The sequence below is a fragment of the Schistocerca gregaria genome, chromosome 3, assembly GCF_023897955.1.
Source record: "Schistocerca gregaria isolate iqSchGreg1 chromosome 3, iqSchGreg1.2, whole genome shotgun sequence".
Classification (NCBI taxonomy): Eukaryota; Metazoa; Arthropoda; class Insecta; order Orthoptera; family Acrididae; genus Schistocerca; species Schistocerca gregaria.
The window spans coordinates 96,504,966-96,525,654 of NC_064922.1; the positions used below are offsets into that span (position 1 = coordinate 96,504,966).

General features: G+C 26.4%; 1 protein-coding gene and 2 long non-coding RNA genes across 3 annotated transcripts in view; 2 read left to right on the forward strand and 1 right to left on the reverse strand.

Moving 5' to 3' along the window:
* The first annotated feature begins 3,241 nt into the window (after positions 1–3,241).
* Positions 3,242–19,570, forward strand: LOC126356082 (uncharacterized). Its single transcript, XR_007565577.1, has 2 exons — positions 3,242–4,302; positions 19,420–19,570. It is a non-coding gene; the product is annotated as an uncharacterized LOC126356082 (long non-coding RNA).
* LOC126356078 (NADH-ubiquinone oxidoreductase chain 5-like) lies at positions 9,058–10,211 on the forward strand. Its single transcript, XM_050006780.1, has one exon. The coding sequence runs from the start codon at positions 9,826–9,828 to the stop codon at positions 10,174–10,176; it is 351 nt and encodes a 116-aa protein (XP_049862737.1). The 5' UTR covers positions 9,058–9,825; the 3' UTR covers positions 10,177–10,211.
* The window catches only part of LOC126356081 (uncharacterized), a 57,645-nt gene continuing 55,317 nt past the window's right edge, over positions 18,362–20,689 (reverse strand). The window contains exon 2 of the long non-coding RNA XR_007565576.1: positions 18,362–19,370. This is a non-coding gene — a long non-coding RNA (uncharacterized LOC126356081). The remainder of the gene's footprint in view (positions 19,371–20,689) is intronic.

Genomic DNA, 20,689 nt, shown 5'->3' on the forward strand with positions numbered 1-20,689 from the left:
GTGATTTTTATTCTTTTATATTTTTTATTAAGCTTGCTATTATATCTTTTGGTTTTATTTGGGTTCGTGGAACATTACCACGGTTCCGTTATGATAAATTAATGTACTTAGCTTGAAAAAGTTTTTTACCTTTATCTTTGAATTTTTTTATTTTCTTTGTTGGTTTAAAGATTTTATTTATCTCATTTGTTTAGTGAAATTTTTTGAGAAAAGTTAATAGAAGAGTTAAACTTCTAATTTTATGTTTTCAAAACATATGCTTTTCCTAAGCTAATTAACTTTATTCCTTAATTAATTTATCTCATGCGTTTGCGACATGGACATAAATTAAGAAATATGTGAAGTAAATAATTGTTAAGATTTGACCTGTTATAATATAAGGTTCTTCAACAGGTCGTTTACCAATTCACGTTAGTAAGCATACAACAACTACTATAATTCAGAATAAAATTTGATTAATAGGGTAAAATTGAATGCCTCGGAATGGTGTTTTATTATAAAATGGTAAAATTATTAAGATTCTAATTGATAAAAATAATGCAATAACACCTCCTAACTTATTAGGGATAGATCGTAGAATTGCATATGCAAATAGGAAATATCATTCTGGTTGAATGTGAACTGGTGTTACTAATGGGTTGGCAGGTACAAAGTTATCTGGATCTCCTAATAGGTAAGGATTAATTAAACATAGTATAATTAATAATGATGTTATTATTACAAATGTAATAGAATCCTTAAAGGTAAAGTATGGATGGAATGGAATTTTTTCAATATCTCCATTTAGTCCAAGAGGATTATTAGATCCTGTTTGGTGAAGAAAAAATAAATGAATTGCTGCTATAGCAGCAATAATAAATGGTAATACAAAATGGAATTTGAAGAATCGATTTAATGTTGCATTATCAACAGCGAATCCTCCTCATACTCATTGGACTAAATCTGTTCCTAAGTATGGGATTGCTGATAATAAATTAGTAATTACTGTTGCACCTCAAAAAGATATTTGGCCTCAGGGTAAGACATATCCTATAAATGCAGTTGCTATAACTAAAAATAAAATCACTGTACCAATTATTCAGGTATGTACATATATATAAGATCCATAGTAAATTCCCCGTCCTACATGTAAGTAAATACAAATAAAAAATATAGATGCTCCATTTGCGTGTAAGGTTCGGATAATTCAACCATTATTTACGTCTCGGCAGATGTGTACTACACTACTGAATGCTATTTCAATATTTGATGTATAATGTATAGCAAAAAATAGTCCAGTTACGATTTGAATTAGCAAACATAACCCTAATAGGAGTCCAAAATTTCATCAAAATGAAATATTTGTTGGGGCAGGTAAGTCAATTAAAGAGTTATTAATAATTTTAATTAAAGGATGTCTTAATCGTAAGGGTTTATTCATTAGTAATTATCTTATTTTACGAATAGGTCCCTGATTAATATTGGTGATTTTAACAACTGCTAGTAGTGCTAAAAATAAATAAATTATTATTATTATTGTAATAATGAATGTTGGTCTATTATATAATTTTTCTAAAGATATTGTTATTTCTTGATAATTGATTGAATTATCAATATTTATAGTTTCGGTGTTTTTGAAAAAGTCTATAAATATAGATATATCTAGAATAATTAATATTAATATGATAAATACTCACATTATTAATGTAATAATTATAGTGATTGATTTAGGCTGAAATATTTCGTTTGATGCAATTCTTGTAATGTAAATAAATAATACTAGTATACCACCAAGAAATGTTAAAAATAAAATATATGATAATCAATATCTTTCTATTATTGTTCCTGTTATTAATCCAACTAGGAAGGTTTGAAGCATAATAAAAAGCATTATTGATATTGGGTGTCTTAATTTAATCTATAATTATATTATTTAGCTAATATATATGAAAGTTAACTTAATATAAAAAAAAGAATTCATATTAATAACATATTATATTAAATTACATAATTGTATAAAATATATTTGTTTATTATTTAATCTTTCTTTATTTTTTAGTGAAAAGAAAGATTAAATAAGAAAGAATATAATACATTTATTGCTATACATGTTCCATATTAATCTTTAATTATATATAATAGAGAAGTTGTTGTGGTCATACATAGGGGCGTTTCTTTTTTTTTTGTTAATGTTTGTGGTTTTTTCTTTTTTTTTCTTTAAATATTTGAATCTTTTATTTTTTCCTGAATTAATAGATTTAAAATTTTCTTATTTTTTATTTTTAAAAGTTTTATTCTTGCTTGTTTATTCACTTTTTCTTTGTATTATATGTAAGTTTTGTTAGACTAAATGTTCTTTTTGCAGTAATTTGATTTAATTATCAAGTGATTTTGGATTTAGCAATTGATTTAGTATCGGCATAATTCGTGCCAGCAGCCGCGGTTATACGATTCATACAAGTGAATATTATTGGTTAAAACAGTTGTTTATATTATTAGGGTTGAAATATAAATTTGTAAGGTGAAATGTTAAAATTTATTTGTGGCCCTTTTTATGAATCTGTGAAATTTAAATAATAAACTAGGATTAGATACCCTATTATTTTAAATGTTAATTATATTTACCAGGGTACTATTAGTTAAGGTCTTTAAACCCAAAGAATTTGGCGGTATCTCATTCCATTCAGAGGAACCTACCCCATGATTGATAATACACGATTTACTCTACTTAATTTATTTGTTTGTATATCTCCGTTATCAGAGAATCTTTTTAGAGTTATAATTCTCAAGATTTATAATTATAAAATATTTCAGGTCAAGGTGCAGCTTATAGTTAAGAGGAGGTGGGTTACAATAGATTTTTGTTTATAACGGATTTGATAGTGAAATACTGTTAATGAAGGTGGATTTGATAGTAATTTAATTTATTTAATTTAACTGATATTGGCTCTGAGATGTGTACACATCGCCCGTCGCTCTCATTATTGATTATTCTATTTTATTTTAAAGTAGCTTCAATTTAGATGAGATAAGTCGTAACATAGTAGATGTACTGGAAAGTGTATCTAGGAAGAGTTTCAAGATATAACTTATTAGTAAAGTGTTTCATTTACACTGAAAATTTTTCTGTGCAAATCAGGATATCTTGATTATTTATTTCATTATATTTATTTTTTGTTTATTTAATTATTTAATATAAATAATTTTATTGTATTTTTGTCTTAGTATATTTTATAGAATTGATTTTTTAAATTATAGTTTATTGGTGTAATGTAAGTGTTTTATGAAATATTATTTTAAATTTTTTTAAGTAGATTTTATTTATTGTACCTTTTGTATCAGGGTTTATCAAAATTTTAGTATTTATTTTACTTGTCTCGATTTGGGTTGATTTATAAATAATTTATAGTTAATGTATCATAATTATTATTAAATTATTTATAGAAATGAGATGTTAATCGTTTCCCAAGATATCTAGTTTCTTAAGAAAAAATTTAATTTTTTAAAGTTATTTGTTTTTATTTAATTTTTTAAGTAAAAATATTAACTTATTTATTCTTTAAGGGATAAGCTTTGAAGTTAATAACCTATAATTTATTTTATAGAAGTATAATAGTAAGCTTTAAACCAGCTATCTTTAAGATTACGTTTTAGTTCATTATTTTTTATTTTGATTTTATAAATATTTTAGGTTTTTTATTAAGATTATTAATTTAATTTTAAAATTTTTGTAATAATGATAGAATTAGTATATTTATTTGTATGAAATTTTTACCTTGTGAACTTATTATAAGGAACTAGGCAAAATTGATTTCCGCCTGTTTATCAAAAACATGTCCTCTTGTTTATATTTTGAGGTCTGGCCTGCTCACTGAGCGTATTTTTAAAGAGCCGCGGTATTTTGACCGTGCAAAGGTAGCATAATCATTAGTCTCTTAATTAGTGGCTGGAATGAATGGCTTGACGAGAAATCAACTGTCTCTTAATAAATTTTTGAATTTAACTTTTGAGTCAAAAGGCTTAAATTCTTCTTTAGGACGAGAAGACCCTATAGAGCTTGACATTTTACTTTTATATAGTTTTTTGTTTGTCTTTCTATATTTAATGATGATGTTTTGTTGGGGTGACATGAAGAATAGATAAACTCTTCATTATTATATCATTTATTTATGTTTGTTATTTTGATCCATAATTTATGATCATAAGATTAAGTTACCTTAGGGATAACAGCGTAATTGTTTTTGAGAGCTCATATCGACAAAGCAGATTGCGACCTCGATGTTGGATTAAGAAAAATTTTGGGTGCAGGAGCCCAATGATTAGGTCTGTTCGACCTTGAAATTCTTACATGATCTGAGTTCAGACCGGCGTGAGCCAGGTCGGTTTCTATCCTAAGATTGTTAATCCATATTAGTACGAAAGGACCATATGGTTAAAATATTTTTTGTTATATTGATTAATATTAATTTATTTACTATTTTGACAGATTAATGTGTTGAATTTCGAATTCATTTATGTAGATTTTTTCTACAAATAGTATTGATACTTTATGATTTATTTATATTTATTTTGAATTTTCTTTTATTGGTTATTTGTGTTTTAATTAGTGTTGCCTTTTTAACTTTATTAGAGCGTAAGGTTTTAGGTTATATTCAGATTAGAAAGGGTCCAAATAAGGTAGGTTTTGTTGGAATTCCTCAGCCATTTAGAGATGCTATTAAGTTAATTTGTAAGGAGCAGCCAATTCCTATTATATCTAATTACCTACTTTATTATTTTTCCCCTGTTTTTAATGTAATGATTTCTTTAGCCGTTTGAGTAATTTTTCCTTATTTAACTTATATGTGTTCTTTTTCTTATGGACTTTTATTTTTTTTATGTTGTACTAGATTAGGTGTTTATACTGTTATAATTGCTGGTTGATCTTCTAATTCAAATTATTCATTATTAGGTTCTCTTCGTTCTGTTGCTCAAACAATTTCTTATGAAGTTAGTTTAGCTTTAATTTTATTGTCTTTAATTATTTTAATTGGTAGTTTTAATATGTTTGATTTTATAAACTATCAGCTTTATTGTTGATTTATTATTATTTCTTTTCCTTTAGCTTTAGCTTGTTTTGCTTCTTGCTTAGCTGAAACTAATCGTACTCCTTTTGATTTTGCTGAAAGGGAATCTGAGTTAGTTTCAGGATTTAATATTGAGTATGGTGCGGGTGGTTTTACTTTAATTTTTTTAGCTGAAAATACTAGAATTGTCTTCATAAGAATGTTATTGGCTTTAATTTTTTTGGGCGGTGATTTTTATTCTTTTATATTTTTTATTAAGCTTGCTATTATATCTTTTGGTTTTATTTGGGTTCGTGGAACATTACCACGGTTCCGTTATGATAAATTAATGTACTTAGCTTGAAAAAGTTTTTTACCTTTATCTTTGAATTTTTTTATTTTCTTTGTTGGTTTAAAGATTTTATTTATCTCATTTGTTTAGTGAAATTTTTTGAGAAAAGTTAATAGAAGAGTTAAACTTCTAATTTTATGTTTTCAAAACATATGCTTTTCCTAAGCTAATTAACTTTATTCCTTAATTAATTTATCTCATGCGTTTGCGACATGGACATAAATTAAGAAATATGTGAAGTAAATAATTGTTAAGATTTGACCTGTTATAATATAAGGTTCTTCAACAGGTCGTTTACCAATTCACGTTAGTAAGCATACAACAACTACTATAATTCAGAATAAAATTTGATTAATAGGGTAAAATTGAATGCCTCGGAATGGTGTTTTATTATAAAATGGTAAAATTATTAAGATTCTAATTGATAAAAATAATGCAATAACACCTCCTAACTTATTAGGGATAGATCGTAGAATTGCATATGCAAATAGGAAATATCATTCTGGTTGAATGTGAACTGGTGTTACTAATGGGTTGGCAGGTACAAAGTTATCTGGATCTCCTAATAGGTAAGGATTAATTAAACATAGTATAATTAATAATGATGTTATTATTACAAATGTAATAGAATCCTTAAAGGTAAAGTATGGATGGAATGGAATTTTTTCAATATCTCCATTTAGTCCAAGAGGATTATTAGATCCTGTTTGGTGAAGAAAAAATAAATGAATTGCTGCTATAGCAGCAATAATAAATGGTAATACAAAATGGAATGTGAAGAATCGATTTAATGTTGCATTATCAACAGCGAATCCTCCTCATACTCATTGGACTAAATCTGTTCCTAAGTATGGGATTGCTGATAATAAATTAGTAATTACTGTTGCACCTCAAAAAGATATTTGGCCTCAGGGTAAGACATATCCTATAAATGCAGTTGCTATAACTAAAAATAAAATCACTGTACCAATTATTCAGGTATGTATATATATATATAAGATCCATAGTAAATATCCCGTCCTACATGTAAGTAAATACAAATAAAAAATATAGATGCTCCATTTGCGTGTAAGGTTCGGATAATTCAACCATTATTTACGTCTCGGCAGATGTGTACTACACTACTGAATGCTACTTCAATATTTGATGTATAATGTATAGCTAAAAATAGTCCAGTTACGATTTGAATTACCAAACATAACCCTAATAGGGATCAAAAATTTCATCAAAATGAAATATTTGTTGGGGCAGGTAAGTCAATTAAAGAGTTATTAATAATTTTAATTAAAGGATGTCTTAATCGTAAGGGTTTATTCATTAGTAATTATCTTATTTTACGAATAGGTCCCTGATTAATATTGGTGATTTTAACAACTGCTAGTAGTGCTAAAAATAAATAAATTATTATTATTATTGTAATAATGAATGTTGGTCTATTATATAATTTTTCTAAAGATATTGTTATTTCTTGATAATTGATTGAATTATCAATATTTATAGTTTCGGTGTTTTTGAAAAAGTCTATAAATATAGATATATCTAGAATAATTAATATTAATATGATAAATACTCACATTATTAATGTAATAATTATAGTGATTGATTTAGGCTGAAATATTTCGTTTGATGCAATTCTTGTAATGTAAATAAATAATACTAGTATACCACCAAGAAATGTTAAAAATAAAATATATGATAATCAATATCTTTCTATTATTGTTCCTGTTATTAATCCAACTAGGAAGGTTTGAAGGATAATAAAAAGCATTATTGATATTGGGTGTCTTAATTTAATAAAATTAATATTTATTACATTTGATAATGATATAATTATTATTTTGATCATTTCAGGGGTTAGTTTATTTAAAATACCGGTTTTGGGGACCGATGATGGAAGCTTTTCCACCTCTGAAGTTTTAAAAGTGGGGGCTGGACTTATTTCCGGTATACAAGACCGGCGTTTTTTTTAAACTATTAAAACTAATGTTTATATTCTCTATTTTTACTTCTTTATTGATTTATTTTGTTGGTGTTTATGTTTTTTCTTCTAAACGTAAACATTTATTAATGGTTCTTTTGAGATTAGAATATATTGTTCTTTCTTTATTTATGTTAGTTATTGTTTTTCTTATTGAGTTTGATTATTATTATTTTTTTCCTGTTATTTTTTTAGTTTTTTCTGTTTGTGAGGGTGCTTTAGGTCTTTCTATTTTAGTTTCAATAATTCGTTCTCATGGTAATGATTTTTTTAATTCTTTTGGTTTATCTTAATGTTAAAGTATTTATTTATAACTATTTTTTTGATCCCTCTTTGTTTATTAAATAATTGTTGATGGTTGGTTCATTCTTTAATGTTTCTGTCGGGTTTTGTTTTTATAATTTGTGTTTATTCATATGCTGATTTGAATATAATTAGATATTATTTTGGTATTGATTATTTTTCTTTTAGTTTAATTTTACTTAGTTTTTGGACTTGTTCTTTAATAATCACTGCTAGAGGTTCAGTTTATTTAAGTTCATATCATTCTAATTTTTTTGTTTTTATGGTTTTGATTTTAATAATTATGCTTTATTGTTCATTTGCTAGATTAAGTCTTCTTTCTTTTTATATTTTTTTTGAGGCTAGATTAGTTCCTACTTTACTTTTAATTTTGGGTTGGGGTTATCAACCTGAGCGTTTGCAGGCTGGTGTTTATTTAATTTTTTATACTTTGGTTGCTAGATTACCTTTATTATTAGTTTTATTTAAGGTTTATGATTTTTCTAATACTTTATATTTTCCTTTATTGGTTGATTTTGGTTCTTATTATTTTATGTTTTATGTATTTATAATTTTGGCATTTTTGGTTGAGATACCTATGTTTTTGGTTCATTTATGACTTCCTAAGGCTCATGTAGAGGCCCCTATTTCAGGTAGAATAATTCTTGCTGGTGTTTTATTAAAGTTAGGTGGTTATGGTATTTTTCGTGTTATAAAGGTTATTTCTTATTTGGGTTTAAAGTTTAATTATTTTTGATTGTCTTTAGGTTTATCTGGGGGTGTTATTGTAAGATTTATTTGTTTTCGTCAGGTTGATTTAAAGTCTTTAATTGCATATTCTTCTGTTGCTCATAAAAGAATGGTTATTTGTGGATTGATGACTATGAATTGATGAGGTTGTGTAGGTTCTCTTTCTCTAATGGTTGGTCATGGTTTATGTTCTTCTGGTTTATTTTGTTTATCTAATATTATTTATGAACGTTTAGGTAGATGAAGATTATTAATTAACAAGGGTATAATTAATTTGATGCCAAGAATGGCTTTATGATGATTTCTTTTAAGATCATCAAATATGGCTGCTCCTCCTTCTTTAAATTTGGTAGGTGAAATTAGATTATTAAATAGAATTATATCTTGATCTTCTTTTAGATTCTTTGCTTTGATTTTTTTATCTTTTTTTAGAGCTGTTTATACTTTGTATATATATTCTTATTCTCAGCATGGGAATTATTATTCTGGTGTTTATACTTGTTCTCTTGGTTATTTTCGTGAATATCATCTTTTACTTTTACATTGATTGCCTTTAAATATTCTCTGTTTAAAGGGTGAATATTTCTTTGTTTAGTTTGCTTAAGTATTTTAATTAAAAATATTGTTTTGTGGAATCAATGATATGAAGTTTTTCATCTTAGGCCGTGAATTTATTTTCTATTTGTTCTTTGAGTTTTTTTTCTTTGTTTATTTCGAGAACTATAATTTTTATTTTAGGTATTTATTATTTAATAATTGATTATAGAGTTTTTGTTGAGTGAGAGCTTTTCAATTTAAATGGTTCTATAGTTGTTATAACTTTAATTTTGGATTGAATATCTCTTATTTTTATATCTTTTGTTATATATATTTCTTCTTTGGTTATTTATTATAGAGAGGATTATATATCTGGTGAAAAGAATATAAATCGTTTTATTATTATTGTTTTAATATTTATTCTTTCTATAGGTTTTTTAATTATTAGTCCTAATTTAATTAGAATTTTATTAGGTTGAGATGGTTTAGGTTTAGTTTCTTATTGTTTAGTTATTTATTATCAAAATGTAAAATCTTATAGTGCTGGTATATTAACTGCACTTTCTAATCGTATTGGTGATGTTGCTATTTTAATTTCTATTGCATGAATGTTAAATTTTGGTGGTTGAAATTATATTTATTATTATGATTTTATTTCTAATTCCTTTGAAATAAAGCTCATTACTATATTAATTGTTTTAGCAGCTATAACTAAGAGAGCTCAGATTCCTTTCTCTTCATGACTTCCTGCTGCTATAGCAGCTCCTACTCCTGTTTCTGCTTTAGTTCATTCTTCTACTCTTGTTACTGCTGGTGTTTATTTATTAATTCGTTTTAGACCAATATTGGATACTTATAATCGTGGTTGATTTTTACTTTTAATTGGTTGTATAACTATATTTATGGCTGGATTGGGCGCTAATTTTGAGTTTGATTTAAAGAAGATTATTGCTCTTTCTACTTTAAGACAACTTGGTTTAATAATAAGAATTTTGGCTATAGGTTATCCAAAGCTTGCATTTTTTCATTTATTGGCTCATGCTTTATTTAAGGCATTATTATTTATATGTGCAGGTTCAATAATTCATAATTTGAAGGATTCTCAGGATATTCGTTTTATAGGATCAATTGTTAATTTCATACCATTAACTTCAGTTTGTTTTAATGTTTCTAGTTTATCTTTGTGTGGAATACCTTTTTTAGCGGGATTTTATTCAAAGGATTTAATTCTTGAGATGGTTTGTTTAAGATGAATTAATTGTTTAATTTTTTTTCTTTATTTTTTTCTACTGGTTTAACTGCTTCTTATTCTTTTCGTTTGTTTTATTTTTGTTTTATTTTTTGAATATTTATTTTGGTAATATTGTTTTTCGTTTACTTAAATAGCTTATAATTAGAGCGTGACACTGAAGATGTTAAGGAAGTATTTTTACTTTTAAGTATTTATAAATATAGATATATTATTTTTACAGTGAAAATGTAATGTTTTATTTAAACTATATAAATTTTAGAAATGTTAAAGGAGTTTAACCGCTAATATAAAAAGTTAGCAGCTTTCATATTGGCTTTACATTTCCTTAATTGGAACTATTATAATTCAATTATATTATTAACAGTAATTCGCCTCTTTTTGGCTTCAATTAATAAGAATAAGGGTAGTACATACCAATCTTCCAGGTCGAAACTGACTGCAATATTTCGCTTCTTATTCTATTTAAGGTTGATTGATAATATCAATACTTTTTGAATGCAACCCAAATGTTATATTTAACTACAACCCTTTATTCTGCTCATTGTAATGCTCCTTGGTTTCATTCATGGTATAGTCCTCCTAATAGAACTAGAATAAAAAATATTGTTGATACTGTTCAGATTATAATGTCTGAAGTTTTAAAAATAATTACAATTGGTAGAATTAGTGCAATTTCTACATCAAAAATTAAAAAGATTACTGCGATTAGGAAGAATCGTATTGAGAATGGTATTCGTGCTGATCTTTTTGGATCAAACCCACATTCAAATGGTGATCTTTTTTCTCGATCATTAATTAATTTTTTTGATAGTGTTGTTGCCAGGATTATAACAATTATTGGAATAATAAATCTAATTAAAACTCTTGTTGATAGAATTAGAATTGTTTTTCTTGATTTATATCAAGCTTTCTGATTGGAAGTCAAATGTACTATTTATACTAGAAAAACAATTATCTACCTCATCAATAAATAGAGATATATAAGAATAATCATACTACGTCTACGAAGTGTCAGTATCATGCTGCTGCTTCAAATCCAAAGTGATGTCTTGGTGAAAATTGATTTATTGAGTGTCGAAGTAGACATGTTGATAAAAAGATTGTTCCAATAATTACGTGTAAACCATGGAATCCTGTTGCAACAAAGAATGTTGATCCATAAACTGCATCTGCAATGGTAAAAGGTGCTTCTCAGTATTCATATGCTTGAAGTATTGTAAAGTATAGTTCTAATAACACTGTGAAGAATAATCCTTGTAGTGCTTGAGTATGATTAGATTCCATTAAACTATGATGTGCTCATGTTACTGTTACTCCTGATGCTAAAAGAATAGCTGTATTAAGTAATGGAATTTGTATAGGGTTAAAGGGTTGAATTCCTATTGGAGGTCATAGTATTCCTAGTTCAATTGTTGGTGCTAATCTTCTTCTAAAGAATGCTCAAAAAAAAGAAACGAAAAATAATACCTCTGATGCAATAAATAAAATTATTCCTCATCGTAATCCAATTGATACAAATCCTGTATGTAATCCTTGATATGTTCCTTCTCGTACTACATCTCGTCATCATTGAATTATAGTTAGTAGGGTAATTCCAAATCCAATTATGAATAAGTTAATATTAAATAGGTGGAATCATTTTGCTAGTCCTGATACTAGGGCTATTGCTCCAATTGCTCCTGTTAATGGTCAAGGTCTATAGTCTACTAAGTGGAATGGGTGGTTTGAGTGAGTTGTTAACATAGGTTTAATATACTTCTCTAGAATATAGAGTTCTTAGAATTGAGAAAACATAGGCTTGAATTATTGCTACTGCTGATTCTAGAATTAATAGAAGTATTTGTCCAATAATTAGTAATGAGATTAAGTTTATTGCTATAGATGGTCCTGTGTTTCCTAATAAGGTTAATAATAAGTGTCCTGCAATTATATTTGCTGCCAACCGTACTGCTAATGTACCTGGTCGAATAACATTACTAATTGTTTCAATTAGTACTATAAATGATATTAATGCAGGCGGTGTACCTTGTGGTACAAGGTGTGTAAATATATGATTAGTATGGTTAATTCATCCAAATAATATAAATCTTAGCCATATAGGTAGGGCAATTGCAAATGTTAATGCTAAATGTCTTGTTCTAGTAAAAATATAAGGGAATAATCCTATGAAATTGTTAAATAATATTATAATAAAAATTGAGATGAAAATGAATGTTGTTCCATTAAATGATTTTGGTCCAAGAAGTGTTTTAAATTCATTATGTAAGGTTAAATTTAGTTTATTTCAGATAATGTTAATTCGTGATGGTGTAAGTCAAAATAGTGATGGGATTAATAATAGTCCTAGAAATGTTCTAGTTCAATTTAATGATAAATTAAAGATGTCAGTTGATGGGTCAAATGTTGAGAATAGATTTGTTATCATTTTCAATTTAAGTTTTTTATTTCAATTGTTCCTTTTTCTGCTCTTTTAATAAGGTTAGGTTTAAATGAGAAGAAGTTTATTTGATTAAACAAGATTAATGTAGCTGAAAATATAATGAATAGTGAGAATCATATAAGAGGGGATATTTGAGCGATTTGGATATAATTTCCCCATCAGAAGTAGTCGTTAATTTACTATTATTTGGTTTAAGAGACCATTACTTACTTTCAGTCATCTGATGAATTTCAAGGTGTACTAATTTTTTTTAGTTACTTTAGATTGACACTCTAATGTTATTTATTTTAACTTACTCCTTAAATTATGTTAGATAATCACTTAATAAATAAATTTACTGAAGTTCTTTCAATTACAATTGGTATAAATCTGTGGTTTGCTCCACAGATTTCTGAGCATTGTCCAAAGAATAATCCAGGTCGATTTATTGTGAATGTTCCTTGATTTAACCGACCTGGCGTTGCATCAATTTTAACCCCTAATGCAGGAACTGCTCATGAGTGTAGAACATCTGATGCTCTTGTTAATACTCGTACTTCTGTATTTATTGGTAGGATTGTTCGGTTATCTACATCTAGTAGTCGGAATCCATCATTTTCTAGGTCTTGTTCTGGTGTTATATAAGTGTCAAATTCTACGTCTATGAAGTCTGAATATTCATATCTTCAATATCATTGTCGTCCAATGGTTTTAATTGTAATTATTGCATCTACTGAATCATCAAGTAAATATAATAGTCGTAATGATGGAAGGGCAATAAAAATTAATGTAATTGCTGGTAAAGCTGTTCAGATTATTTCAATTACATGTCCATGAAGTATATTACGGTTAGTATAGGCAATAAATAATATATAACTTAGGGCATAACCTACAATTACTGTAATTAATAATAATACGACCATAGTATGATCATGAAAGAATGATAATTGCTCCATTAATGGTGAAGCTCCATCTTGAAGAGATAAATTTGATCATGTTGCCATTAATAAATATTTTCTAATAAAAGGTCAAACCTTTATTTGTAGAGCTTAAATCTACTGCACTAATCTGCCATATTAGAATCTAGAGATTAATGGTAATTCTGAGTAACTATGTTCTGCAGGAGGGTTATTTTGTAGTCATTCTGTTGATCTTCTTATGTTAGCTCTAAATATAATTGCTCGGTTTGTAATCATTCTTTCTCATATAATTACAATGAATATAATGATTCCTACAATAGAAATTGTAGACCCAATTCTTGATACTACGTTTCATGATGTATATGCGTCTGGGTAGTCAGAGTATCGTCGAGGTATTCCTGCTAATGCTAGGAAGTGTTGAGGAAAGAATGTTAAATTTACTCCAATGAATATAATTGTAAATTGGATTTTTAATCATGTATTATTTATAGTTAATCCTGTAAATAGTGGATATCATTGAATGACACCTGCTATAATTGCAAATACTGCTCCTATAGATAATACATAATGAAAGTGGGCTACTACATAATATGTATCATGTAATACAATATCAAGTGATGAATTTGCTAATACTAATCCTGTTAATCCACCAATTGTAAATAGGAAAATAAATCCTAGAGCTCATAATAATGGTGGATTGAACTTGAATTTAGTTCCATATAATGTAGCTAATCATCTAAATACCTTAATTCCTGTAGGTACAGCAATAATTATTGTTGCTGATGTAAAATATGCTCGTGTGTCAACATCCATTCCTACTGTAAATATATGATGTGCTCATACAATAAATCCTATTAGTCCAATTGATAGTATAGCATAAATTATACCTAATGTTCCAAATGATTCAATTTTTCCTCTTTCTTGACATACAATATGTGAAATAATTCCAAACCCCGGTAGAATTAAAATATAAACTTCTGGGTGTCCAAAGAATCAAAATAGATGTTGATATAGAATTGGGTCACCCCCTCCTGCAGGGTCAAAGAATGATGTATTTAAATTTCGATCTGTTAATAATATAGTAATAGCTCCTGCTAAAACTGGAAGTGAAAGAAGGAGAAGTAATGCTGTAATAGCTACAGATCATACAAATAAAGGTGTTTGATCTAAAGTTATACTTTCTGATCGTATATTAATTGCTGTTGTAATGAAATTCACTGCACCAAGAATAGATGATACACCTGCTAAGTGCAGTGAAAAAATAGCTAGATCTACAGATGCACCCCCGTGTGCAATAGCTCCTGCTAGAGGAGGGTAAACTGTTCATCCTGTACCAGCACCATTATCTACTATAGAAGATGTAAGAAGAAGGGTTAGTGAAGGTGGTAGTAATCAAAAACTTATATTATTTATTCGTGGAAATGCTATATCTGGTGCACCAATTATTAGTGGAACAAGTCAATTACCAAATCCATCAATTATAATAGGTATTACTATAAAGAAAATTATTACGAATGCGTGAGCTGTAATAATAACATTATAAATCTGGTCATCCCCAATTAGAGATCCGGGTTGGCCAAGTTCAGCACGAATAAGTATTCTTATTGATGTTCCTACTATTCCTGCTCATGCTCCAAATATGAAGTATAAAGTACCAATGTCCTTATGGTTTGTTGAGAATAATCATTTTTGCGGTAAGATGGCTGAATTTTAGGTGGTAGACTGTAAATCTACTTATGAGATGTTTTCTCTCTTATCATATTTAGGTCTTATATTCAATTATGATTCTAGACTGCAATTCTAGAGGTGTAAAATTTTACTAAGGCCTAAAAGATTATTCTTTTAATTATAACTTTGAAGGTTATTAGTTTGATTAACTTAAGTCCTTAGTATAATGAAATTAAGGTTGATGTTGAAATCAATCCTATTGTTGAAATTATTACTGTTATAGGAAGAATGATTCTTGATTTTTGGGACTTTATCTTTATAGATCACGAATTTTCTGTGTATGATATAATTAGAGCTGAGAATCAAATACGTATATAGTAGTAGAGTGTAATTGTAGTTAATACAACTATAATAGTTATAATAGTTGTTATATTGTTTTCTATTAATGATTGATTTACAATTCATTTTGGTAAGAATCCAAGGAATGGTGGTAGTCCACCTAAAGATAATAAAGATAAGAATATTATGAATTTAATTTCGGTTTTTATATTTCTGGCTGAATAAATTTGATTTATGAAAAATAAATTTATTTGCTTAAATAATAAAACTATAATTAATCTTAATAGTGAGTAAATAATGAAGTATAGTTCTCAGATGTTTTCTCTGACTGTTAATGATCTAATTATTCAACCTAGATGTCTGATTGATGAATATGCTAAAAGTTGTCGTAAGGATGTTTGATTTAAACCTCCTATTGCCCCAATAATAATTCTTAAGATAATAATTGTTCAAATAAAAGTTCTTAATTGAATACAATAAGATAAGACCATAATTGGGGCGATTTTTTGTCATGTTATTAATGTTAAACAATTATTTCATCTTGATGCTCCTATAACTTCTGGAAATCAGAAATGGAAAGGTGCAGCTCCAATCTTTAATAATAGTCTAGATCTAATTATTATTGATGGGATAAATTCTGTTTCCCATCCCATGGGATATTTTATTTGAATCAGCAAAATTGAAAATAATAATATTGTCGATGCTATTGCTTGGACAATAAAATATTTAATTGATGATTCATTTATTATTATATTTTTATTTCTTGTTAGGAGCGGAATAAATGAAAGTAAGTTGATCTCAAGTCCTATTCAAACCCCAAATCAGGAATTTGATGAAATGGACAGGATCGTTCCTATCATTAATGTTGATAGGAAGAGAAGTTTTGTAGAGTTGTTGGTCATTAAAAAGGAGAGGATTGATACCTCTATAAATGGGGTATGAACCCATTAGCTTGTTTAGCTTACCTTTTTACATTAAGGTGTATGATGCACGTTAGTTTTTGTTACTAAAGGAGGTAGTTTAATTCTATCTTATGTAATTTTAATGAAGGTAATTTTATTTACTTTATTTACCCTATCAATCAGGCACTTCATTTATTTAATATATAAATCGAAAGTTTTTTTTTGAAATTCTTTTATGTATTATTTTGTTTAATTAGGATTAATTTATCCTGCTCATTTCATTTTTTTTATATGTATATAATAAATAATTTATATTAATATATTACATTTAATTGAAATTAAAGTATTATAAGTTCATCTTACCATTATCAATTGATTATTTTAATGCAATTATTTACCTAGGATTATAGCTACTTATGTTTTTAGCTTAAAATAGGTTATTATAATATAATATATATAATTATATGTAATTTAATATTTAATATTATTATAATTGGATATAATAAATAAAATTATTTATTTAAATATAAAATATTATAATTCATATAAATAATTATATTAATTATAATAATATAATTATGTAAATTATCTATATTTAGATTATTTAACTAATATATATGAAAGTTAACTTAATATAAAAAAAAGAATTCATATTAATAACAAATTATATTAAATTACATAATTATATAAAATATATTTATTATATTATTTAATCTTTATTTATTTATTAGTGAAAAGAAAGATTAAATAAGAAAGAATATAATACATTTATTGCTATACATGTTCCATATTAATCTTTAATTATATATAATAGAGAAGTTGTTGTGGTCATACATAGGGGCGTTTCTTTTTTTTTGTTAATGTTTGTGGTTTTTTTCTTTTTTTTTCTTTAAATATTTGAAACTTTTATTTTTTCCTGAATTAATAGATTTAAAATTTTCTTATTTTTTATTTTTAAAAGTTTTATTCTTGCTTGTTTATTCACTTTTTCTTTGTATTATATGTAAGTTTTGTTAGACTAAATGTTCTTTTTGCAGTAATTTGATTTAATTATCAAGTGATTTTGGATTTAGCAATTGATTTAGTATCGGCATAATTCGTGCCAGCAGCCGCGGTTATACGATTGATACAAGTGAATATTATTGGTTAAAACAGTTGTTTATATTATTAGGGTTGAAATATAAATTTGTAAGGTGAAATGTTAAAATTTATTTGTGGCCCTTTTTATGAATCTGTGAAATTTAAATAATAAACTAGGATTAGATACCCTATTATTTTAAATGTTAATTATATTTACCAGGGTACTATTAGTTAAGGTCTTTAAACCCAAAGAATTTGGCGGTATCTCATTCCATTCAGAGGAACCTACCCCATGATTGATAATACACGATTTACTCTACTTAATTTATTTGTTTGTATATCTCCGTTATCAGAGAATCTTTTTAGAGTTATAATTCTCAAGATTTATAATTATAAAATATTTCAGGTCAAGGTGCAGCTTATAGTTAAGAGGAGGTGGGTTACAATAGATTTTTGTTTATAACGGATTTGATAGTGAAATACTGTTAATGAAGGTGGATTTGATAGTAATTTAATTTATTTAATTTAACTGATATTGGCTCTGAGATGTGTACACATCGCCCGTCGCTCTCATTATTGATTATTCTATTTTATTTTTAAGTAGCTTCAATTTAGATGAGATAAGTCGTAACATAGTAGATGTACTGGAAAGTGTATCTAGGAAGAGTTTCAAGATATAACTTATTAGTAAAGTGTTTCATTTACACTGAAAATTTTTCTGTGCAAATCAGGATATCTTGATTATTTATTTTATTATATTTATTTTTTGTTTATTTCATTATTTAATATAAATAATTTTATTGTATTTTTGTCTTAGTATATTTTATAGAATTGATTTTTTAAATTATAGTTTATTGGTGTAATGTAAGTGTTTTATGAAATATTATTTTAAATTTTTTTTAAGTAGATTTTATTTATTGTACCTTTTGTATCAGGGTTTATCAAAATTTTAGTATTTATTTTACTTGTCTCGATTTGGGTTGATTTATAAATAATTTATAGTTAATGTATCATAATTATTATTAAATTATTTATAGAAATGAGATGTTAATCGTTTCCTAAGATATCTAGTTTCTTAAGAAAAAATTTAATTTTTTAAAGTTATTTGTTTTTATTTAATTTTTTAAGTAAAAATATTAACTTATTTATTCTTTAAGGGATAAGCTTTGAAGTTAATAACCATTAATTTATTTTATAGAAATATTATAGTAAGCTTTAAACCAGCTATCTTTAAGATTACGTTTTAGTTCATTATTTTTTATTTTGATTTTATAAATATTTTAGGTTTTTTATTAAGATTATTAATTTAATTTTAAAATTTTTGTAATAATGATAGAATTAGTATATTTATTTGTATGAAATTTTTACCTTGTGAACTTATTATAAGGAACTAGGCAAAATTGATTTCCGCCTGTTTATCAAAAACATGTCCTCTTGTTTATATTTTGAGGTCTGGCCTGCTCACTGAGCGAATTTTTAAAGAGCCGCGGTATTTTGACCGTGTAAAGGTAGCATAATCATTAGTCTCTTAATTAGTGGCTGGAATGAATGGCTTGACGAGAAATCAACTGTCTCTTAATAAATTTTTGAATTTAACTTTTGAGTCAAAAGGCTTAAATTCTTCTTTAGGACGAGAAGACCATATAGAGCTTGACATTTTACTTTTATATAGTTTTTTGTTTGTCTTTCTATATTTAATGATGATGTTTTGTTGGGGTGACATGAAGAATAGATAAACTCTTCATAATTATATCATTTATTTATGTTTGTTATTTTGATCCATAAATTATGATCTTAAGATTATGTTACCTTAGGGATAACAGCGTAATTGTTTTTGAGAGCTCATATCGACAAAGCAGATTGCGACCTCGATGTTGGATTAAGAAAAATTTTTGGTGCAGGAGCCCAATGATTAGGTCTGTTCGACCTTTAAATTCTTACATGATCTGAGTTCAGACCGGCGTGAGCCAGGTCGGTTTCTATCCTAAGATTGTTAATCCATATTAGTACGAAAGGACCATATGGTTAAAATATTTTTTGTTATATTGATTAATATTAATTTATTTACTATTTTGACAGATTAATGTGTTGAATTTAGAATTCATTTATGTAGATTTTTTCTACAAATAGTATTGATACTTTATGATTTATTTATATTTATTTTGAATTTTCTTTTATTGGTTATTTGTGTTTTAATTAGTGTTGCCTTTTTAACTTTATTAGAGCGTAAGGTTTTAGGTTATATTCAGATTCGAAAGGGTCCAGATAAGGTAGGTTTTGTTGGAATTCCTCAGCCATTTAGAGATGCTATTAAGTTAATTTGTAAGGAGCAGCCAATTCCTATTATATCTAATTACCTACTTTATTATTTTTCCCCTGTTTTTAATTTAATGATTTCTTTAGCCGTTTGAGTAATTTTTCCTTATTTAACTTAAATGTGTTCTTTTTCTTATGGATTTTTATTTTTTTTATGTTTACTAGATTAGGTGTTTATACTGTTATAATTGCTGGTTGATCTTCTAATTCAAATTATTCATTATTAGGTTCTCTTCGTTCTGTTGCTCAAACAATTTCTTATGAAGTTAGTTTAGCTTTAATTTTATTGTCTTTAATTATTTTAATTGGTAGTTTTAATATGTTTGATTTTATAAACTATCAGCTTTATTGTTGATTTATTATTATTTCTTTTCCTTTAGCTTTAGCTTGTTTTGCTTCTTGCTTAGCTGAAACTAATCGTACTCCTTTTGATTTTGCTGAAGGGGAATCTGAGTTAGTTTCAGGATTTAATATTGAGTATGGTGCGGGTGGTTTTACTTTAATTTTTTTAGCTGAATATACTAGAATTGTCTTCATAAGAATGTTATTGGCTTTAATTTTTTTGGGCGGTGATTTTTATTCTTTTATATTTTTTATTAAGCTTGCTATTATATCTTTTGGTTTTATTTGGGTTCGTGGAACATTACCACGGTTCCGTTATGATAAATTAATGTACTTAGCTTGAAAAAGTTTTTTACCTTTATCTTTGAATTTTTTTATTTTCTTTGTTGGTTTAAAGATTTTATTTATCTCATTTGTTTAGTGAAATTTTTTGAGAAAAGTTAATAGAAGAGTTAAACTTCTAATTTTATGTTTTCAAAACATATGCTTTTCCTAAGCTAATTAACTTTATTCCTTAATTAATTTATC